Genomic DNA, 21,131 nt, shown 5'->3' with positions numbered 1-21,131 from the left:
GTCACTGTTGCAGGGCCAAGCGGTATATTATGTATTGCGGTTGTGATGTCGTTTTTGTTTTTAAAATCATTAAAAACGGTCTCTGCGGTAATAGCCATTGCTTACTTGAATAAATCGCCATCTGTAAAAGGCTTCTTGTGTTTAGCCAAAAGGTGACTTACACGAAATGATGCTTCAATAGCAGCCTTATTTTGAGCAGCATGTTTTATGGAAAAACGATTGCTGGGCCTTCAACCCCGATTTCAGCTCCTCAACTTTCCTGGCACGAATTGCGCTCTTTGGGGGGTAGGTGTCTTTAAATTTCTGGTGGTTGATGTTGTGGTGCCACTCCAGATTTCCTCTATAGGAAGGATGTGGAAGCATTGGAAAGGGTACAGAGGAGAATTACCAGGATGCTGCCTGGTTTAGAAAGTATGCATTATGATCAGAGATTAAGGGAGCTAGGGCTTTACTCTTTGGAGAGAAGGAGGATGAGAGGAGACATGATAGAGGTGTACAAGATAATAAGAGGAATAGATAGAGTGGATAGCCAGCGCCTCTTCCCCAGGGCACCACTGCTCAATACAAGAGGACATGGCTTTAAGGTAAGGGGTGGGAAGTTCAAGGGGGATATTAGAGGAAGGTTTTTTACTCAGAGTGGTTGGTGCGTGGAATGCACTGCCTGAGTCAGTGGTAGAGGCAGATACACCAGTGGAGTTTAAGAGACTACTAGACAGGTATATGGAGGAATCTAAGGTGGGGGCTTATATGGGAGGCAGGGTTTGAGGGTCGGCACAACATTGTGGGCCGAAGGGCCTGTACTGTGCTGTACTATTGTATGTTCTATGTTTTAGTCAGTGCTTGTGTTTGGTGGCACAACATACATACACACTTGTCTTTCACCAAGGTAAATAGAAATTCCTCTTCCCATTCTGGATGGAGTTTGTACGTTTTTGCCACCTTTCGTGGAGCCTCCACCATGCTATCAGGATATCACGAGCGAGTGCCATATACTGATGTTTGTGACAGTCTGTACTCTTATCCAGTGGTCCCCACTATGTATCTAATTTAATTGGTCACTTTGATGCAGCACAAGCTACCCTGAAAACGCAGTTCATGGCAGGTGTGCTACACACATGCACACTGGGCAGGAAGAACGGAACTAAAACCCTGCAACCCAGAAACAATCTCTCTTTACAAACAGCTTTGTAGCAAAAGTATTGCTATATTACCATTATCCTAATTAGTATTACTTTTATAATGCTCACATTACAACAGTATCTGTTTTGATTTTTTTTTGGGATCTACTGGGAAAGTCTCAAAGATCGACCAGTCAATCGCGATCGACAGGTTGGCGACCCCTAGTGTAAAGCAAATAGAAATGAAACATTGAAGACATGGTGCATGTCAGTGTAGGATGAAAAGTGATTAACTTGATAACCTAAACATTTTTCTTTATCTCCCCAGAAACGTGTTGTTAATATTTACCGATTAATAACAAGAGGAACATTGGAAGAAAAAATTATGGGATTGCAGAAGTTTAAAATGAGCATTGCAAATACAATTATTAGTCAAGAGAATGCAAGTTTGCAGAGCATGGGAACAGATCAGCTTCTGGATTTATTCACTCTTGATAAGGTAAAGTTGAAAAATTATTAAATTTTCTCCAAACATCTTTTACTTTTATTAGTTTAAAGGCAAAAGAAAACTTGTCAAGAATTATTAGGTTTATTTGCAATATCAGTCTTGTATCAAAATTAATTTTACCACTGGTATGGAGATCTGTCATATTAGCTTGTGCTTAAGTGTGGTTCCCTGTGCATAATGAAGCAGTTCTAGAAAGGCAAGTGCTGTAATGTCACATTGGTCTATAATGTGCTTGCACTTAGTCCTAATCAACCATTCATTCAAGAGTATGAATTTCCAAAACAAATCATCTAATGCTTGGAGATCTTTTAAGCCGTTAACATTGTTACCTATATACTAGTTTAATGCTGTCTTTCTTTAATGTTTGTGGACTCAGTGAATTCAAAGGAAACTAATATCAAATCTTTCCATTTAGTTAAGTAAGTTTTTGTGCATGCAATGGCCTGCCTTGCATATTGGAGTTGTGGGCTAACTCTCACTCTCAATATTCCCATTGATGACATCACTCAAGACCTTTATATTGAGGAGCCTGTAAATTCTAGCCTCCACTAGGATGAACAGTATTTTTGCTGTTTTTTTTCCCCAAATGATTTGGTTCAAGTGAAAGGAATATCTGTTTTCCTTTTCCATCAATCTATCTGTTGTAAATGTGGAAAGGGGTTAAAATCTAGAATGTGATAGTGTTACCCTGATGGAGACTCTGAAACTCTGACAAGGTAGTTAACCACAGCTTTAGTGTTCTTGTATCTTATCACCATTTTCAATAAAGCTGAAGTAGCTTTTTCAAAATATTCACCATCTAAAACCACTAAGAATTTGTAATTTTAAAATCGCACCCTTATTCATTCTCCCTCAAATGAACATGAGTAGGAGTGTCATAAATTGTATGTTTAGAGAAAATATTGGTTTATTGTGTGTGGAAAAAATTTGGGCACTTTACTTTCCTCAAAGGCATTGGACAGTTTTGAATTAATGTAATTATGAGAATGTCACAATATTATGTGAATCACAAAAGGTGGTATACTTTTATGTAGAAAATCTACTGTCAGTTGCTACTGCTCAGATAGTATTATGCATATAATAACTGTCAGACTGGGGAGTTAGATTATGAGGACATTCAGTCCTCATTTATTGTCATTTAGAAATGCATACATCAAAAAAAATGATACAAACGTTCCTGCAGAATGATATCACAAGAACACAGGACAAACTAAGACTAAAACTGACAAAACCACATAATTATAACATATAGTTACAACAGTGAAAAGCAAAACAGTAATTTGATAAAAGAGCAGACCATGGGCACGGTTTAAAACAAAATGAGTTGCCTCCTTAGTGACTGCCATCTAAATTGCAATCTGGTGATCAGCATACTGTTTGTAGCAAGTGCTTCAGCTCTAGCCAAGATTTGTTATGGAACATAATTTAAGTAATATTGCTTTTAATTTCATCACCTTGGGCTGTTTGGGGGAAATGCAGGTTATTGTTTATGTTAAAGTTGATTTGTGATTTTGATTATGCAAAATACCTCTATTTCTGATTACACTTTTTACTTTCAGGATGGCCAAGAAAATAAGGGATCTGGTTCCACAGAGAAGTCATCTGTGAAGGCAATCTTGGAAAACCTTGGAGAACTCTGGGATCAACAACAATATGACACAGAATATAATTTAGATAATTTCATGCATTCTCTGAAGTAAAATTACTTGGATAATCTCAACAAAGCCATGAGCCTTTCATAAATTTTTCTGCTGATATTCAGCAAGTTTTGGAGACAAAGAAATGTTGAGAATAATGTGTAAATACAGGCAATTGAAAAGAGCAAGCATAAGGATATTTTGGAAATCAATGGTTCAGAAAAGGTAGAGCAAATAGTTACCCTGCTTAGTTTGCACAGTTTTGCATTAGACATTTATTCAGCACAGTTATACTTGAAGCAACGTTTTTCAGTGTCTTAGGGTACAGAAAAAAATGTTCTTAAGGAAAACATTTTCCTGTAGGAAAACATTTTCCTGTAGTAAAACATTTTCCTGTAGGAAAACATTTTCCTGTATTGTTACACAGTATGATACAGCAATTTGCTGTATACAAGTGCACAACCAGAATCAATTTAAAATGTAGACCACCTCCACTTTTTCCATAGTGGAAAATGACTGATTTTTTTTTTTTTTTTTTTTTTGCTGCCTATTAGTGATGGCTTTCAGTTTACTTGCAGATCTATAACTGTAGTTGTTAAATAGAAATAACTTTGTACTTGAGTTGAAATAAAATTTCTGAAACCTCTATAATTCATGGCATTCCTTGGGTCAAAAATAAAAATCAATTGAAAGATTTAATTCTGTGAATTTTTCAATGTGTTGATTATTCTCTAATGTTAAAGTAATTTACATCTATTACTTCAGCGAGCCCATGATGGAATTAATAAACTCGTGCTGTCATTCATTATTCAGTGAGGAAGATTATGACACTGACTTCCTTTAAGGTTAGAAGAAATAAAATGCAGGAAATACAAGGTTAGACAGCATCTGTGAAGAGAGAATCAAATAGCTTTTCAAGTTAAGGATCTTATCAGGAAGATCCTGTATCATGGGCTTTTGTATTAACTGTGTAATGGATCAAGGTCAGAGCCCAAATTTCACTGAATGTTACATTCATCAAGGTAATGGGGACTTCTAATTCTGGGCTCCTTATTTAATGAATGATATATTGACTTTGGAAGGAGTGTAGAGATTGTGTCACCTGGGACTATTAGTGCTGGAAATAAGAAGAATGAGAGGGATCTTGTACATGTAAAATTATGAAAGGGATAAAAATAGAAACTATAAAGCTGTTTCCACTGGCAAGTCAGACTAGAACTAGGGGACATAGCTTAAGGTTTGAGGGAATATATTCAGGACAGATGAGGAGAAATGGCCTTTCCCAGAGAGTAGTTAATCTGTGGAGCAACACTCACAACATGCTGGAGGAACTCAGCAGGTCTGGCAGCATCCGTGGAAAAGATCGGTCGATGTTTCCACAGATGCTGCCTGACCTGCTGAGTTCCTCCAGCGTGTCGTGAGTGTTGCTTTGACCCCAGCATCTGCAGGTTATTTTGTGTTTAGTGAATCTGTGGAATTCTCTGTCTAGGACCATATCAGCCATGATCTTATTGAAATGGCAGAGCAGTCTGAATGGGCCAGGTGGCCTACCCCGCTGCTATTTCTTATGCTCTTATAAGATGACAAACTGGAACTAGTACAAGCAAATATTTCACCCACGTAACCTTTGTTTTTCCAACTGTTTCTATTTTTCCATTATAACTGTTTTGCATTCTGTTATATATAATAATTTGGAATGGGAGAAGATGAGTACTGTATATGAAGGGCCAAAATATAAAACAAAATGCTAATATTCAGGCAACAGCTCCAGAGAGAAACTTATAGTAAAGCCTGATGAATCCTGAAAACATAACATGCAGTGCTTGTGGCTTTGCTTTGAAAGCAGTGGAAACCGCACAGGAAAGGAAAGGAAAAGACGGAGGGTATGGTTCTGAAGAAGGAAAAAAAGGAACCAGAATAGAAATGTGGGAATTGACTGGGTATGATTAAGACACTGATTAGTGCAGTGCAGGGGATAGCCATCTGATGTTAAAGCTGTGATGTGGCAACTTGCATTAGTGTTGAATGTACAATTTGAAGAAATGGCCTAAATTCATGATATTCTAGATCAGGATGCTACAGTGTTCAAAAGTTTTAAAAAATGCATTCACAGACATTCCTTTCAGTAGTTATTAATTTGAAAATCCTTAAGCCTCAATCTTTGGGCAGTCCAATGTAATTCTGTTATTAGTGCATTCAAACAAAATTAAAGGGAGGCTGCTATTGATGATTTTAGACTTGAACATTTCTCATTTTTAATTTTTTACTTATTTTAATTACTCTTTTACATATTTTAATTTCCTTCCTTCCCCTTTCAAAGATAATGACTTGAATTAGGGTGTGGTGCTCTGCTGTCTTTCCCAACTGTAACCTTGATAAGAGTATTAAGAGTTTTCCAGGGGAACACTAAGTTAAAACTCAATCTGATGTCTGTATTCTGAGATCACTGAAGTTAATGAAGAGCAAAGCTGTTGATACTGTTATTTGCCGACCATCTTCCTCCACTGCTTTCATTCAAGACATTAATTATTATAGTTTTAATGCAGTCTGGTTTTGTAACTCCATATGAGCTGGAATATGTTTTAATATGCTGATCTTGACAACTTATTTCTTATAGTGGTAGAATCCACATACTGTTCAACTTCTCAAAACTACATTCTTGTTTCCTTGGCTCTATTATGCACATTGATGAAGGGTTTAGTTACTTAAGTGCTTTAAACAACAACTTTATATTTAAAAAAAAAGTTTGGACAGAAGGTTGCTTAAAAGTCAAATTTCACAAAACGGAAAAAAAAATCCTATTAAGTGCTTTGGCAGGATCGGTGTGTTTGTTTTAAACAATGAGTGCAAAGCTCTAACTTCACTTTTGCAACAAGATTTAAATTACTTGTTCTCTCTAGATGTGTGGGAAGGAACAAAATTTAAATTGTCATAACTTCAAATTAAACTTTACTGTAAGTAATATGTCAGAAAGGAAAGTGCTTTTAATTGGTACCTGTGAATGTTTAAAACAAGCTGCTTTTAAATAACCTTTTTGTTTTTGGGTTTGAAAACGTGCAACAGAGGGAGTGACAGATAAGTAAACATTTTTCTGTTCACTTGGTGAGTGATTTGTGGAGATCCAATGAGATCATGATGGAGCCCAAAGTCCATGCATAATGTACAGTATAGAAAATTATTGTTATTTATAAACAAATCTTCAACAGATTAGAGTTACCTATGTTTTGAAATTATTGTTAGTTGAATATCTCCATGATATCAAAGGATCTGACAAAAACAATAAAATCAACTCCTTATTTGGATCTACCAATTATTTGCCATTTCTTGCCCCACTCGTACCTCTTTATATTGCCCATCTTTCCCCTGTACTCTATCCAGATGAAGGGTCCTGACCTGAAACGTGAACCCTTCACAGATGCTACCTGAACAGTAGACTTCCTCAGACAACTTTTTTGTGCTATAGAGGGGTCTATTACCTTATCAGCTAATGTTTTTTGTTTAAATATTTTATTTAAATACTATTCCAATCAATACTACACATTTAAGAAAGTTACATCTGGTCACTTTATGTCAACCTTCCTGTATAGGTATTTAAATTGAGTTTGCAAATTGTGACTTCATCATCCTGCTGATGTCTATTCCTCCATTGCCCTGCTCTTTAATTTGTGTTACTGTTTTTTTTTAAAAAACTGCTCTGTCATTCTGCCTTATTATTTCTGGAGTTGCCACTAGCTAAGCAATATAAAATCTACATTTTAAAGTGTTAGATTGAAGAATGAACAGAATATATAACTTATAAATGGGAAGAAATTCATCTACATTTAGTCTTGACTCCAAAAAATAACAATGTACAATCACAAAGCACTGGAGTTCATTCAAATTACTGGACTTGTACCAACAATGAAAAATGGTATTTTGGAAAAGGAAGATTGCAAGTCATAAAAATGTGGAATTTTGATTTAATGGAAAAATGCTATCTTGTAGCAATATTTAATTATCATTCAATCAAAAAAGGGCAACACTAATTCTTTTGGAAAATATATAATATCCATTATTCTTACCTCATTTCAGTTGTTTGGATTCGGTCTTCAGCTGCCTACATACAGATCTTTGCAGGAGACCCTATTCCATGGAAGTCCAGGATAATGAGGTCATGCTTCTACCACTCAGATTATTCTTCAAGTTTATCCAAAAATGTTCTGAAATCATGTGGGTATTACCAATTGATTATACAGTCACCAATTAGTGAACACAAGTTCTTTGAATAGGAAATGTACAAAATCTACCCCTGAATGGGCAAGTCCAATTCATCATTTACTATATCTGAGAGATGAAGTTCAGATAGGTCAAAATACACAGATGGGAGAATTGGTAACAGAACTAAGGATAAAGGTGATTTTTTTTTAATTGTGAAGGATTGTGTGTTTTTTAATCCCTGAAATATTTTGGGCTGTAATGTCAGTTCAGGAGTTAATGGATAGCAGTTACCACTTATTAATCATTGGTATTGCCAAGCCCAAATAACCTAATGGCTTCTCAATTGGGAAGGAACAGCTTAGCAGTTTGATGGTTTTTTTGCATGTAGAAGAATCATTGTGCAGCATACGTAGATGAATACAAAGGTCAAAGAGGAAAGTAAAAATAAAATAATTATTGAAAGGAACAGGTGCTTGGAATAATATTTATCTTAACTTTGCATCCAATATAGTTTAGTAATGAAGGGCAACTATTCAAAACAAAGGGAATTTACAATGAGTTATTGATTGAAGGAAATGACCACAGCTCAAGTCCTTCAGGTGGACTTTTATTATGAATGTCTGAATATAGTATACAGTTCGGTACAGCCAAAGTACATTTGTGCTATTCAATCACACGCAAACATAATCAATTTTTAACATTCTTTTTCATTTGTTGTTGGAATTGATTACTCAAAAGTGCCAGCCTTGGATAGAAGTATTTTGCACTGATGCTCACAGTTCAGTGGTTTTATTTGAGGTGGGGAGGGCAGAGAAATTAGAGCAGAAAAGTGAAGGAAATAATCCAATACAACAAGTTTTGTTTAGATTATTTGTATGGGCTCTATATTTATGGCCTCAATCCAGTAGACCTACCTCTAACTAAATTCACATTTTGTCTTAAGTGTGTCCTTTGAGTTTGAACGTGAATGGCCAATAAAAGCGTTACACTCTGCAGTAATCATGAGTACACTGATGAAACCTCTTTCTTTGCTTTCTACTGCTCATTGCTCAGTAGACTAAGAGCCATTTAGACATAATTCTAACAAAGTATAGCAGAAATGTGTAGTTAGTGAAATTTTAAAAATTATATTAATAGTTTCTGTTCCTTAGTGTGCAAACTTCAAAGTGTGAATTCTTACCATGTAAATGCAACATGACAATTAACTACATTGAAAATGTGATAGTAATATCTATATCATTTCTCAAGGACGATGTATTATGCAAGTTTGTTTCAAGTTCACAACTTTATGATTGCAGGAAGCTGATGAATTTGAGAAAAATAACTCTTACACAAGGGAAGAGTGATTTGTGCAGAGCCAATTAAGCCACTAGCATTCACTGGAACTGGAAACAGTATTTGTAAGTCACTTTATTGAGAAATTATAAGTTTGCCATTGTGCTTGATAGTTTATTAACAATTGTCTATTAAACTGGCCAGTTTAAATTTGATGTTCCGAGTAAATTCCATATATTAAGCACAGCAGAACTATAATCAACGCAGAGAATTCAATAGTTGAGTATTGCCTGTAGATGGTGCTGTTTTGCAAGTTCAATGTTCACGGACCCAAGATATTTTGCACACAAGAGCTTTCAGCCAATTAGGCTATAAGAGGCTTTTGTGGTTTTAATAACAGCTGCAGATCATTCTAACACTCGTCAATGATCATGCAAAATCATGACAAATGTTACTGCTTCATACAACTAAGTTTAATAATGTTTACTTGTTAGTACAGAAAAATTAAAGTCCAAACTACAAACTTAAGCATTGGTAAGCAGTAGCAGCATTGATTGAGCTCCATGTTTAGTCACAGTACTGCAGTTCCGTACAAGCATTAGTCCAAGCCAAAATGTATATGTTGTGTTAAGAGTACTAGCTAAACAATCTAGGAGAACAGTAAAAGATACATTTAAAATTAGTAGTTTGTTTAGAAACAAACAGACATCCTAGCTTTGAACACTCTAAAAATGTTTTCCATTATTTAACAGCAAAGTTACAAATACTTGTACTGTATACCCCAATACAACTACATCCAGAAAAGTTTGGCTATTTTTTTAAATAGTAGCACCTTCGTGAATGTACTCAATACTAAAAGTGGTGCATTAGCTATGAATTTTGTGCAAAAAAAATTGCAGAATTTTCACATTTACCTACAATTTCTGGCTAGCTACCCATTTGGGGTATATAGTAATCACTTGCACTTATAAATACTTGGTGGCATATTTTCAACTCTGTAGCAACTAACTGAGAATGAGAGGAAAAGATAGGTTAGTAACAGAAAGAAGATCAAGTGGATCTACAAAGCAGTACAAAAAGTGGTTGCTGCAAAAAATCCAGCCTTACAAAAAAAAGGCATTTCCCATCTCCAAAAATCCATGCCTTATCACTCAGCAAGACAGATAGACTCCCCACATACAACTAAAGGTTTCGCACACGACCACCAATGCCCACACACCCCCTCCCCACCCCCTGCCCCAGTCTCCTTTGACAATAGCACAACATTTTGTCTGCTCCATTCTGATCGTTTTATTGCCCATTCATTCAATTACATCAATCACTCTACATTGTCAGCCGTTTGTCATTACCACACTACTGTAAACCACTTCAGCAAGTTAATACATGAAGCTTTGCATTTCAAAACTAGACACTTTAGTAACAATATTACAAATGTTTCAGCTCCAAAAAAATAACAAAACTGAAAATAAAACTTTAAAGAATTAGCATCATAAAATTAATTTATTCCAAGTAAAAATACAAAATAATATTGGACATTGACCAGATATGAAAGTCTCTCCCAGAAATGACTATTATGGTGAGAAAAGCAGTCTGTAAAGAAAAATAACTAAAATAAAAATGAAAAATATGTAAATATGTTTAAATCCTCTGGTTTTAGCAAAAATCTCTCTAAAAATAACAATGAATATCTGTATCAGTACAAAGGCTACATTACTATTGAAAAAATACTAGCATGAAGAAAAGTTACACATTTGACAGTAGAAAAATGATTTAGTGAATCGCAATGTCTAAAGTTTGCAATGAAAATAAATCTTCAATAAAGATTTATGCTTTTGATTTTTTTTTACAAACAGTACAAACAGTATTGCACATTACAACAAAGAGTTGAGGTTAAGTTAGCCTTCAAAATTGACTAATTCAAGTCTCCAATATCAAGAGAAGGCCACACATGGACCTGTTGCACCAAGGGGCTCTTAATCAAGTTACAATTTGAACACCTTAGAAATAACATTCTCAATCTGAAGGACCTCATTTATATTCATTAACAAGTAAACAAATTGGGGCATGTTATAACTTAACATAAAAAGATATCCATACAAAAATAACATGAACAGAAGAATTCTTTCACAATTCTGGTCAGTCGTACTTAAAGGATTAATGATAAATATACAAATTAAGTGATTTTTTTTTTATTTCACTTTCTTCTAACAGCTTCCAGCACCAATGGAGATGTGTCTATTCTAAGCCATTTTTAAACTATTTCTTTACATTCCAGCTTTCAAATTCATACATTAAATTATATTAAGAAGGGGAAAACGGTTTATAAATGTTCACTTTTCCACATTTAGGTAGAATTTCTTTAAAGTCATGTACTGTAGCTAACTACAATTCTCCATATTAAAGTTATAAAGCTCTAGCTCCTTCAGTTTCCAAAAAAGCAAATAAGCATGAAAAAAATAAAATTACCCATCTGTTAAATCATTTCCTTGCAGAATTAAATTAATATATATTTTTAGAATAAACTTACTTAGAAAATATCAATTTCTTTCCTATATTTCAAAATTGAGGTATTGCAAAAGATCATGTCAGTCAGAAAGCACGCCTTAAAAAATCAGCTGACTGTTGAAAACTGTCCAGATACAAAAAGTAGTGCATAACAAATGTCTTATACAGATAATGAAAAAACATATAGAAAAACATACCTGGGCAAGAAAGCAATATCACAAAAAGCCCAGAAGTTAACCTCCAAAGGGATAATAAGCAATTTACCAGTAAAAAAGTAATTTCTTCTTTTTCGAAAAAAAAATCAATTTCAATGCCAATACTTGCAACTAAACACTGAAAAAAATAAACTAAAAAAAGAAAATAAAGACTTACTGGACACAAACAGACATCACAACACACAAATGACTCAACAATTAGTATCAAATCTACTATGCGGTGTCATATCCAGTCAGATTGTCCCCAGAGCTGCTGAAGGTCACTGTGTACAAACCCCCACTATTGGTACACTTAGCCTGTGTTTGGTTGAAATCTGCAGCCCCACTGTACATGCTAAAAAATGTCCACTAGTTAGCAGATCTTATTAGAATTCAAGCTTTGCAGGATATACTCAGGGATTTGGGGAGTTTATTCTGAACCAGAAAGCAGACATCTCCATTTTGACTTTTGTGCAGACAATTCTTTAGCATTAGTTTCCTCTCCTAATGTGCCTACTTGTCAGTCTGACAAATATATTGGTAGTGTATGAGCTCTTTGGTTTTCTGGACCAGGTCTGAAGCTATATAAATGGTGCAAGCAGCAGAATATTTTTTTTAAACTGAGCTCACTTTGTTTAATACACTGATTATGAAGCATCACTTCTATGTCAGACATTACAACGGTTACTTTTAAATCACAGTACTATACATAATCACCTTACTATATAAAAATTGCACTATAAGTGATCACCGCAGAGTACTTCACCTACCATCAACATAACTTCAAGATATCCTACATCTATAAGTATTTGTGATATCCTTAATGCTTTGATGGACACAGATTCAAGCTCCATAAGCATTTACATTGAGGCATGCCTTCCTCCAGTTATTAACCAATTCTCTCACATTGAAATTTCTTTGTAGCCTACATTATTATTTTGTGCACTGGTGGGCAGGTTGTCAGCAGATATAAGAGACATGATACACAAAATTTATTGCATGCAGCAACCTGGTTAAGTAAACATGCAGTCAAAACTACTGACCTTCCTCTGGAGCTTTCTCCATGCTATACTGCATTTTTTCCTGACAGCATTATGCTCCACAATTATTTATAACCCTAGCCTGATAAAGTACTATGATATCTGCAATACCGTTTATTTAGCAGCAAAAGCTATTGCAGCATACATTTACATAACACTAAGAAAGACCTAACCAAAAACCCCAGCAAAATCAAATTGAGCTTATGAGGTATTATTCTTGCAAGTCAAAATGGAGAGCAAAAAAAGGCTTGTTTTAGGGTAACTAGTATACTAAATGATCCAAAATGTATAATTGCTGAATATTTGAGAAGAATGCTTTGCTACATATGCCACCTACAGTGTGTTACCTTTGGTAAGTCTTCTAGGGGCAAGTCTAAGTTTCTGAAAATAAGTGCATGCTCCTGTCATGGGAAACAGTTACGTGAGCGTCAACCTGACAGTGGCTGATGTTTTATCAGCTACAGCTCCTAAATCACAATGCAAAGTTCCATACAAAACAAAAAAGGTACCAAGCAAATGTTTGAGAGCCAAAGTGCAGATTCAGTACAGATACTCTGAAATTTTTATATACCAGACAATCTTGGACAAGTTCAGTAATGTGACTTCAAAAAAAAACAAAAACAAACATTCTTTATCCGAGGAAGAATGCACCAATTTCCAGAACCCTCTCAGCCCTGAGGCAGCGCTCTCCTCTCCAGTACGTGTTCGCAGACTTTAAGACGCTTCAGCTCCAGCGGAATGGGACGTGACGTGGGCGATCGCCTCCTTCCTTCACAAGAGGCTTGTGAAATTCCCTACCAGCACGTGAATGTATGCTTGCCCAGCAGTATTCACAGTAATACTGCAAACAGGTAACATTGGCACAGAAGAAAGGAGCAAACTTCCCTCCACAACGGGCACCCTGGCATTCATCACACATCTGATCATCAAGGACATATGGCTTGACTTCCACCTGTGACAGAAGGGTAGAGAATATTTTCATTTACTGAATAATAAAGCAATCTTTAGAAAGCTAAATATGAACATATTTATGTATTTATTATATGTACTATAGCTGGTACAATGCACATTTCAAATCTACCATCAGAAGATAGAAGTGGATGTTCCTGAATATTTATGAAAGTCCATTACCCACAAGCTCCCAGAATGTTTAGTTTGTGGAACAATTAAAAGCAGTTTCTCTCCCTGTTTTATTTAGGACCCAAAATTTTTCCAGAATATCATGTTACACCACAAAACATATGGCATGGCGTGCTCATATAGATATATATGACATTTTCTGTCAGATTTTCAATATACACTTTGTGGTCTATTCATTAGGTACACCTGTGCATCTGCTCGTAAATTCAAACATCTAATCAGTCAATCAAGTGGCAGTAGTTCAATGCATAAAAGCATACAGACAGGATCAAGAGGTTCAGTTATGCAGAGCAAACATCAGAATGGGGAAGAGTTGACTTTGACTGTGGAATGATTGCTGGTGCCAGGCAGGATGGGTTAAGCATCTCAGAAACTGCTGTATCCTGGGATTTTCGCACATAACAGTCTCTAGAGATTACAGGGAATGTTGTGAAAAACAAAAAAAAACATCCAGTGAGTGGCACTTCTGTGGGTAAAAATGCCTTGTTAATGAGAGAGATTATAGGAAAATGTCCAGACTGGTTCAAGCTGAGAGGGAGGTGACAGTAACCCAAATAATCAAGCATTCAACAGTGGGTGCAGAAGAGCATCTCTGAAAGCACAACACGTCAAACCTTAAGGTAGGTGAGCTACAGCAGCAGAAGACTACAAACTTACAGTCAGTGGCCAATTTATTACGTATAGGAGGTACCTAATATGATAGCCACTGAGTATATATACAACTCTTAGCTCAACTTTGAGCAAGAACAATAAAATTATTTGCCATTATTTTCATAGGCATTAACTATTACCTCTATGTTAACACATGCCCTTGCTTCCTCCAAGCAAAGTTCCATGAAACAGAATATTATTTTGTCCCACATACCATTGTTCTCCCAATTTTTGCCCTGACAACGGATCAAAACTAAGGAAGACACGCTGGCAAAAGATACATTGCTGGATAATAGATACAACTTCACACTGTTAGTCAAATATCATTGACTAATCCATAAGGCAGGTCACCCAATCTAGCAACTGGCCTCTAAATATTACTGAGGATGGCTTTGTCATGCTGAGATTGGTCATGTGTTATCTTTTCAATGGTGCCAAAGTTGCTGTTGATAAATTATCAAAATCGGGAAAATGGGCATCAATTATTAGACATACAGTACATCTACAAATTATATTATGACTTTAAAAATCTGTGGAACAATGACACCTCAATTAGATTCGTGTATCTTTCAATGATAAAGTACTAATTGTATGAATGTGTATGCATACAAGGGTTTTACATATCATTAATTTTCATACAATATTAGTTTTAACAAAAAATCTGGCTCATAAAGATCCAATTTGCTCAATGCCTGGAGGACATACTGCTAAAACACTCAGCTTGTCTTCTACCACCAAACCATTATTTTGCATTCAGATAATCAGATTGCTCAACAGTTTAATTAAGCCATTCAATCACACACATACCCAAAATCTGGATAGATGGCATGCTAAATTCTGAACTATTTGAATGATTTGCTTCACTGTTTACAATGCAATTAATTCAATGATCAGAGGCAGAATTTTAAAACAGCGCATTTTAAGAATGAAACTAAAATATGAGCTACCTGACCCCACAAGAACCAGTACTTTGATAGGATGTAGAATATCCTCCAGCCAGGTCCTGAGATACAATGCTGGCTTAATGGATACCGGAATATTGTCGGCTTTATGGCAAGCAACAACCCGATACAGTCTACTACCTTTCAAGTAGTACCATTCAGTAATGTCCATCGAGAAACCCCGCCCTCTTCCTGCTACTACCATCAGGTAAGAGGTATGAAAATCTTAGGTCTCACAGTATCAGGTTCAGGAACAACTTTACTCACCACTACTCTGAACTGATTCTACAGACTCACTTTCAAGGACTCTTCTTTGAAAACTCATGTTTTCAGTATTATTTTTAATTGCACAGTTTGTCTTCTTTTTGCACATTGGTGTTGGCCAGTCTTTGATTATATACCGTTTTTTGTAAAAGTCTATCGTATTCCTTTTTTTCCTTGTAAATGCCTACAAAAGTGAGATTCAAGGTAGCATATTGTACCATATATGTACTTTGATAATAAATTCACCTTGAACTTTGTTTAGTTGTCATCTTAGAAAAATGACAATTTGGTATGGATGGTTAGATATTAATCTACTATCCATTGCTTTAATATGAAAAGTTACTTGTTCGCTAGAGTAATACTTCCATGGAGAGGATGTGTAGCCTGATTAGGGGAAACAATATGTTCATTTTTTTTAAAAGTCAATTTTCCAAGACAGTATACTCCATTTGCTAAAAATAGGGCCCAACCCAACCAGCCAGCTAGCCAAAAGGGGCACTGTGCTACTATAGCTCAGGGCGTTGAGAGTTCAGAGTTCAATTCTGACATTATCTGTAAGGAGTCTGTGCATCCTCCCCATGGATACATAGACTCCACATGACAAAGATGGGTGGTAGTCTAATTGTCCTGTCATTAGGCTAGGCTTAAATCGGGGGATCGCTGGGCAGCATGACTCAAAGGGCTGGGAGGGCCTGATCCGTGCTGTATCTCAATAAATAAATAATAAATCGACAGGTTGTAACATCAGCTTACTCCGTTTCAAGTCTCTTTCTATTAACATGAATAGATGACATTGAAATATTAGTTAGCAGTCAAGTCCACCCTCCTCGTCCATGTCTCATTTAGCTGTAAAGTCAAGAAGGACTAATCCTTGCAAAGGGCACCTGGAGATCTGATAGCATTGAAGCTAAGTATTAATCTCCACAGTCCTACTGTCAATCAATAAGTTGGCTGTGTCACTTTGCATCAAATGGCACAGCTCAATCACCACTTCTACTAGGTACCATATTTTTAAACATCTCCACAAACAAATCTATACAATTGTTCTACCATCTCCATCTATCTGATGCAAGACAGATTATAATGTCAATTTGGTTAGCCGCCACTTACAATGAGTCACTGATCACAAAGTCAGAGCACATCTTTCTTGATTTACAAGTACTGTACAAAACTACACAAGACATTCAGAACAAAACTAGCAAAAAAGATTGACAGGCTCAGGATAAAATAAAGGTCTAAAAATGTAACAATATGATATAAAATTCTGGTCACAGAGTACATGGAAAAATTGTTTTATTTAATTCTTAATTGAATCTACTTAAAATTTTAAATGAATGGGAATCATTAGGAGGGAGCTGCATGTGGAAGCATCAGAAACTATCTATAACATTTAAATTAAAAATGCATAGTTTACAGCAAATATATATCCCTCCACAAAATCCCAACAGAAAAGGTGGCCCAGCACCCACTGGTAGTAAGATCACTCGAGTTGAATATAATGTTCTCCTGAAGGATTGTCTACTGGTGGGTCTTCAGGTGGCTGTAGAGGCTGAACTGAGATCCACATATTCTGAGAGGCTTCTTGACCTCACAATCCTATCCCTTTCACTACTCGCTGACCGCTACAGGACTTAATCCAGGATATTAGGGCAGATTCCCTTACCAGAGAATGACAGTTGGTGACTTTGTTTAAAGTGGGTGTTGTCACTGATAATAAATTAATTAGAATAACTGGACCCACAACGCAAACACTCTTTACAATCAATGTTCCCTCTAAGGTGTGTGCATGTGTGCACACACACACATCTTTTGCTACTAGCACACAAAGGAACTTAAACTGCACACAAAAGGTTGTCACTCTCAGCCTCGTTGGTATGTTTCGTATATTTCATGATCGTACACAATCACCGTTCCTTGTCCAGTTTCTGATGCGGACGGTGATAACAACAGGGAGTTTGCGATGATTTGTCTGCTGATTTTAGAACTGGCTTTTTTATTTATAATACTGTTTTATATATAATACTGTTTTTATTGAAGAAATTATTGATTCGCTATGTTGAATTCCAAAGAAGCAAAAGGGCGTGAAGCGCCAGAGAAGTGCTAGTTCATTTAAACCAGAATGGCCTAATGAAACAGCAGAAACTGCTACACCAAAAGCTCATGTGAGGTCAGGAGCCTGCAGCTTCAGGAAATATTTATGTACAATACCGAAACTGGTATTACCTGCGTGTACTGTCACGATGCAAAAGTTGCTGGATAACGTGTAAATGGGAAGAAGTTGAGTGATGTGTGGAAACTTGACTTTTTAAAGCGTCATTTAGCAAGCTATGCTGGCCGTCTCTGGCACCATCTACTGTGTGAAGGGAAGCTACAGTGTATTCTTCTAGGTTGATTAAACACTGCCAGAGTCATCCTCACCTATCTGTCTGCAGTAAGCAAGATTTCCTCCAGTCCCCCTTGTCTAGGTTTGACCACACCACCACCGCACTCATCCTTGCCTGGGTGTTGCCTTTAACCCTTGCCTTACCAAAGCTTCCATATAGGGAGACTGTTGCACAGACAGCCACCATACATTCCTTAACAGATCGGGGTCAGGCTCCAGTGGTATGCAATGCCCCTTCACAGCTGCAATCTTCCTCCGTCTTCCCTGTCATTGTGATGTGTCATCATCTTCCGCCAACTCCGCCATGGAAGTCTTGGTGGGATCGCTCTTTGTCTGGACCCTCCCCCTTTACCTTACTGGCCTGGGTGACCCTACCAGGAGCTGAACTTCAGACAGCATCACTCTTGGGACCTTAGGAACTCACAAGCCTCTCCACCACGGCAAGTGATGATCCTTCGAGAAGCCCTCACTAATTAAGTAAAAGGAGAAGATTTTGAAATTTTCCCAGTCCTCAGGCTTATTGTTCGTTTGACAACATTCCTGAGTTCAGAAAAGTAGATCAAGAAACTGATAAGGAAAGAGAGGAAAGTAATCATACAAAGAACAGACTCAAAGTTTACATAGGGGAGTACATGTGAAAAAAACTGAGGAAAAGCAAATTTGGGCAATTATAGACAGAGACTGGAATAAATATATTGAATTAAAACAATTAAAAAATAAAAATAAGAGAGATTATTTTTTGCCAATTTTCACAAAAACACAAATCAGAGCAACCCCTGGAAATAATGGAGATCGGTAGGTGCTGGAGCAAATGAAGAGTTGAATGAAAATGACAACAACAAAAGTATTGGTGTAATTAATACCAACTATGCAACCCAGATCAACGACAGAAAATCAGCAAATTCCCAGAACCAGATAACCTGCATTCCAAATAGTTTAAGGAGAAGTGACTATGGTAACTGGTTCAGGATCAGTAGTTGTCCTGGTTCACATTGTGCAAAAATCTATTGATTTCAAGGTAGCAAATCTATTCAAGGAAGGAAGGAGTGAGAGCACAAAGACTTACAGGACGGCTAGCCCAACATCAGCAGTGGGGCGATTACTTGAATCTTCTATTAAAGAAGTGGTAGATAAGCATGACAACATGAAAAGGAATGGGCAGAATCAAAAAGAATTTATGAAAGGGAAATCTTGTTAGAAAATGGCCAAGTCTTTTTGAGCAACTATCAAGTGGGTGCTATAAAAACAAGAGATTCCGCAGATCCAGAGCAACATGTACAAAACGCTAAAGGAACTCAGCAGGTCAGGCAGCATCCATGGAAATGATTTTGGCCCAAGACCCTCTATCAGGACTAGAAAGGAAGGGGGAAGATGCCAGAGTAAGAAGGTGAGGGGAAGGGGAAGGAGTACAAGCTAGAAAGTGAAGCCAGATGGTTGAGGGGAGGGGGGATGAAGCAAGAAGCCGGGAGGTGATAAGCATAAAAGGTAAAGGGCTGGAGATGAAGGAATCTGATAGGGGAGTAGAGTGGACCATGGGAGAAAGGAACGGAGTGTCAACAGTAGAGGTGATAGCAGGTACGGAGAAGGGGTAAGAGTGGGGAATTGAGGAAGAGAGAAGGGGGAGGGGGAAAAATTACCAGACATTGGAGAAATCAATGTCCATGCCATCAAGATTGGAGGTTAGCCAGATGGAATATGAGGTGTTGCTCCTCTATCCTGAGAGTGGCCTCATTGTGGCAGTGGAGGTGGCCATGGACTGACATGTCAGAATTGGAATGGGGATTGGAATTAAAATGGTTAGCCTCCAGGAAGTTCTGCTTTTTGTGGGTAGAGCGAAATTGCTCAAAAAAGTGATCCCCCTATCTACATCAGATCTCACCGGTACAGAGGCAGCTGCATCAGGAGCACCAGTTACAGCAGAAGACCCCACAATTTTGCAGATGAAGGTAACACCTCACATCCTTTCGATCTCCACAACTTTCAATTCCCTGGCCCTGATTGCCTCATTTTCATCATGGATGTCCAGTCCCTAAACACACTTCTATCCCCCATTAAGAAGGTCTTAAAGCTCTCCTCTTCTTACTCGATGACAGACCCAACCAGTTCCCCTCCATCAACACCCTTCTTCATCTGGTGGAACTGGTTCTCACACTCAACAATTTCTCTTTCTGCTCCTCCCACATTGTCAAAACTCAATGTGCAGCCACGTGCACTCGCATGGGGCCCCAGCTATGCCTGCCTTTTTGTTGGTGACACTGAACATCCCATGTTCCAAGCCTTGCCTGTGATAATGCTCCCCAGCTTCTTCTGTGCTACACTCACAACTGCATTGATGCTGCTCTATTCATCCATGCTGAGCTGATCAATTTCATCAATTTTGCCTCCAACTTCCACCATGCCCATAAATCCATTTGGTCCATTTTTGACCCCTCTTTCCCCTTTCTCATTCTCTCTGTTCCCCAGCTTTGGAGACAAACTGTTCGCTGATATCTTTTATAAATCTACCAACTCCCACGGTTATCTTGACTACACCTCTTTCCACACTGTACCCTGCAAAAATGCCATTTCATTTTCTCAGATCCTTCATCTCCACCACTCCGTTCCCAAAATGAGGCTTTCCTTTCCAGGACATCAGAGATGACCTCTTTCTTCAAAGAATGGCATTTCCCTTTCTCCACCACTGATGCTGCCTTCACCCGCATCTCCTCCATTTCCTAGACATCCGCACTGACCCCATCTTCCTGCCATTTGAACAGGGATAAAGTTCCTCTTGTCCTCACCTACCACCCCATGACCCTCTGCATCCAGCATATCATTCTCCACTTCTGTCACTTTCAACAGGATCCGACCGCAAAACACATTTTTACCCCTCCACTTTCCACAGGGATAATTCTCTCCATGATTTTCTTGTCTATTTGTTCCTCTGCACTAATCTCCTTCCTGGCACATATCCCTGCAAGCAAAAGAAATGCTGTACTCCCCATTCACTTCCTTCCTCACCTCCATTCAGGGCACCGAACACTCCTTTCAGGTGAGGCAACACTTCACTTGTTGGGGTCGTCTACTGTATCTGATGCTCCCGATGTGGCCACCCCTGCAATGGTGAGACCCAATGTAGATTAGAGGACGGCTGTGTCGAACACCTTCATTCCATCCACTAAGGTGCACAGCGAAGGATTTCCTGGTGGCCAACTATTTTAAATTGAATCCCCATTCCATTCCAACATGTTGATCCACGATCTTCTCTACTGCCATGATGAGGCCACTCTCAGATTGGA

The 21,131-nt window shown here is 37.5% G+C and overlaps 2 protein-coding genes and 1 long non-coding RNA gene across 9 annotated transcripts in view; 2 read left to right on the top strand and 1 right to left on the bottom strand.

Annotated features, from left to right (window-relative positions):
• Positions 1–3,968, top strand: part of btaf1 (BTAF1 RNA polymerase II, B-TFIID transcription factor-associated) — an 81,359-nt gene extending 77,391 nt beyond the window's left edge. For both annotated transcript variants that reach the window (XM_072239350.1, XM_072239349.1), the window contains exons 37-38: positions 1,447–1,617; positions 3,186–3,968. In XM_072239350.1, coding sequence (XP_072095451.1) covers positions 1,447–1,617; positions 3,186–3,326 — 312 coding nt within the window. In that variant the 3' untranslated portion in view covers positions 3,327–3,968. The remainder of the gene's footprint in view (positions 1–1,446; positions 1,618–3,185) is intronic.
• A 1,489-nt stretch (positions 3,969–5,457) lies between these two features.
• LOC140185747 (uncharacterized) overlaps positions 5,458–21,131 on the top strand; it is a 29,340-nt gene continuing 13,666 nt past the window's right edge. Inside the window, exons 1-2 of the long non-coding RNA XR_011882711.1 lie at positions 5,458–7,472; positions 8,759–8,860. This is a non-coding gene — a long non-coding RNA (uncharacterized lncRNA). The remainder of the gene's footprint in view (positions 7,473–8,758; positions 8,861–21,131) is intronic.
• Positions 9,984–21,131, bottom strand: part of cpeb3 (cytoplasmic polyadenylation element binding protein 3) — a 112,377-nt gene continuing 101,229 nt past the window's right edge. For all 6 annotated transcript variants that reach the window (XM_072239343.1, XM_072239348.1, XM_072239346.1 and 3 more), the window contains one exon: positions 9,984–13,426. In XM_072239343.1, the coding sequence (XP_072095444.1) occupies positions 13,199–13,426 (228 nt within the window). In that variant the 3' untranslated portion in view covers positions 9,984–13,198. The remainder of the gene's footprint in view (positions 13,427–21,131) is intronic.

This window comes from Mobula birostris, chromosome 21 (genome assembly GCF_030028105.1).
Source record: "Mobula birostris isolate sMobBir1 chromosome 21, sMobBir1.hap1, whole genome shotgun sequence".
NCBI classification, from domain to species: domain Eukaryota; kingdom Metazoa; phylum Chordata; class Chondrichthyes; order Myliobatiformes; family Myliobatidae; genus Mobula; species Mobula birostris.
The sequence above is the reverse complement of the archived record's forward strand: the minus strand, read 5'-3'. Positions and strand labels throughout refer to the sequence as shown.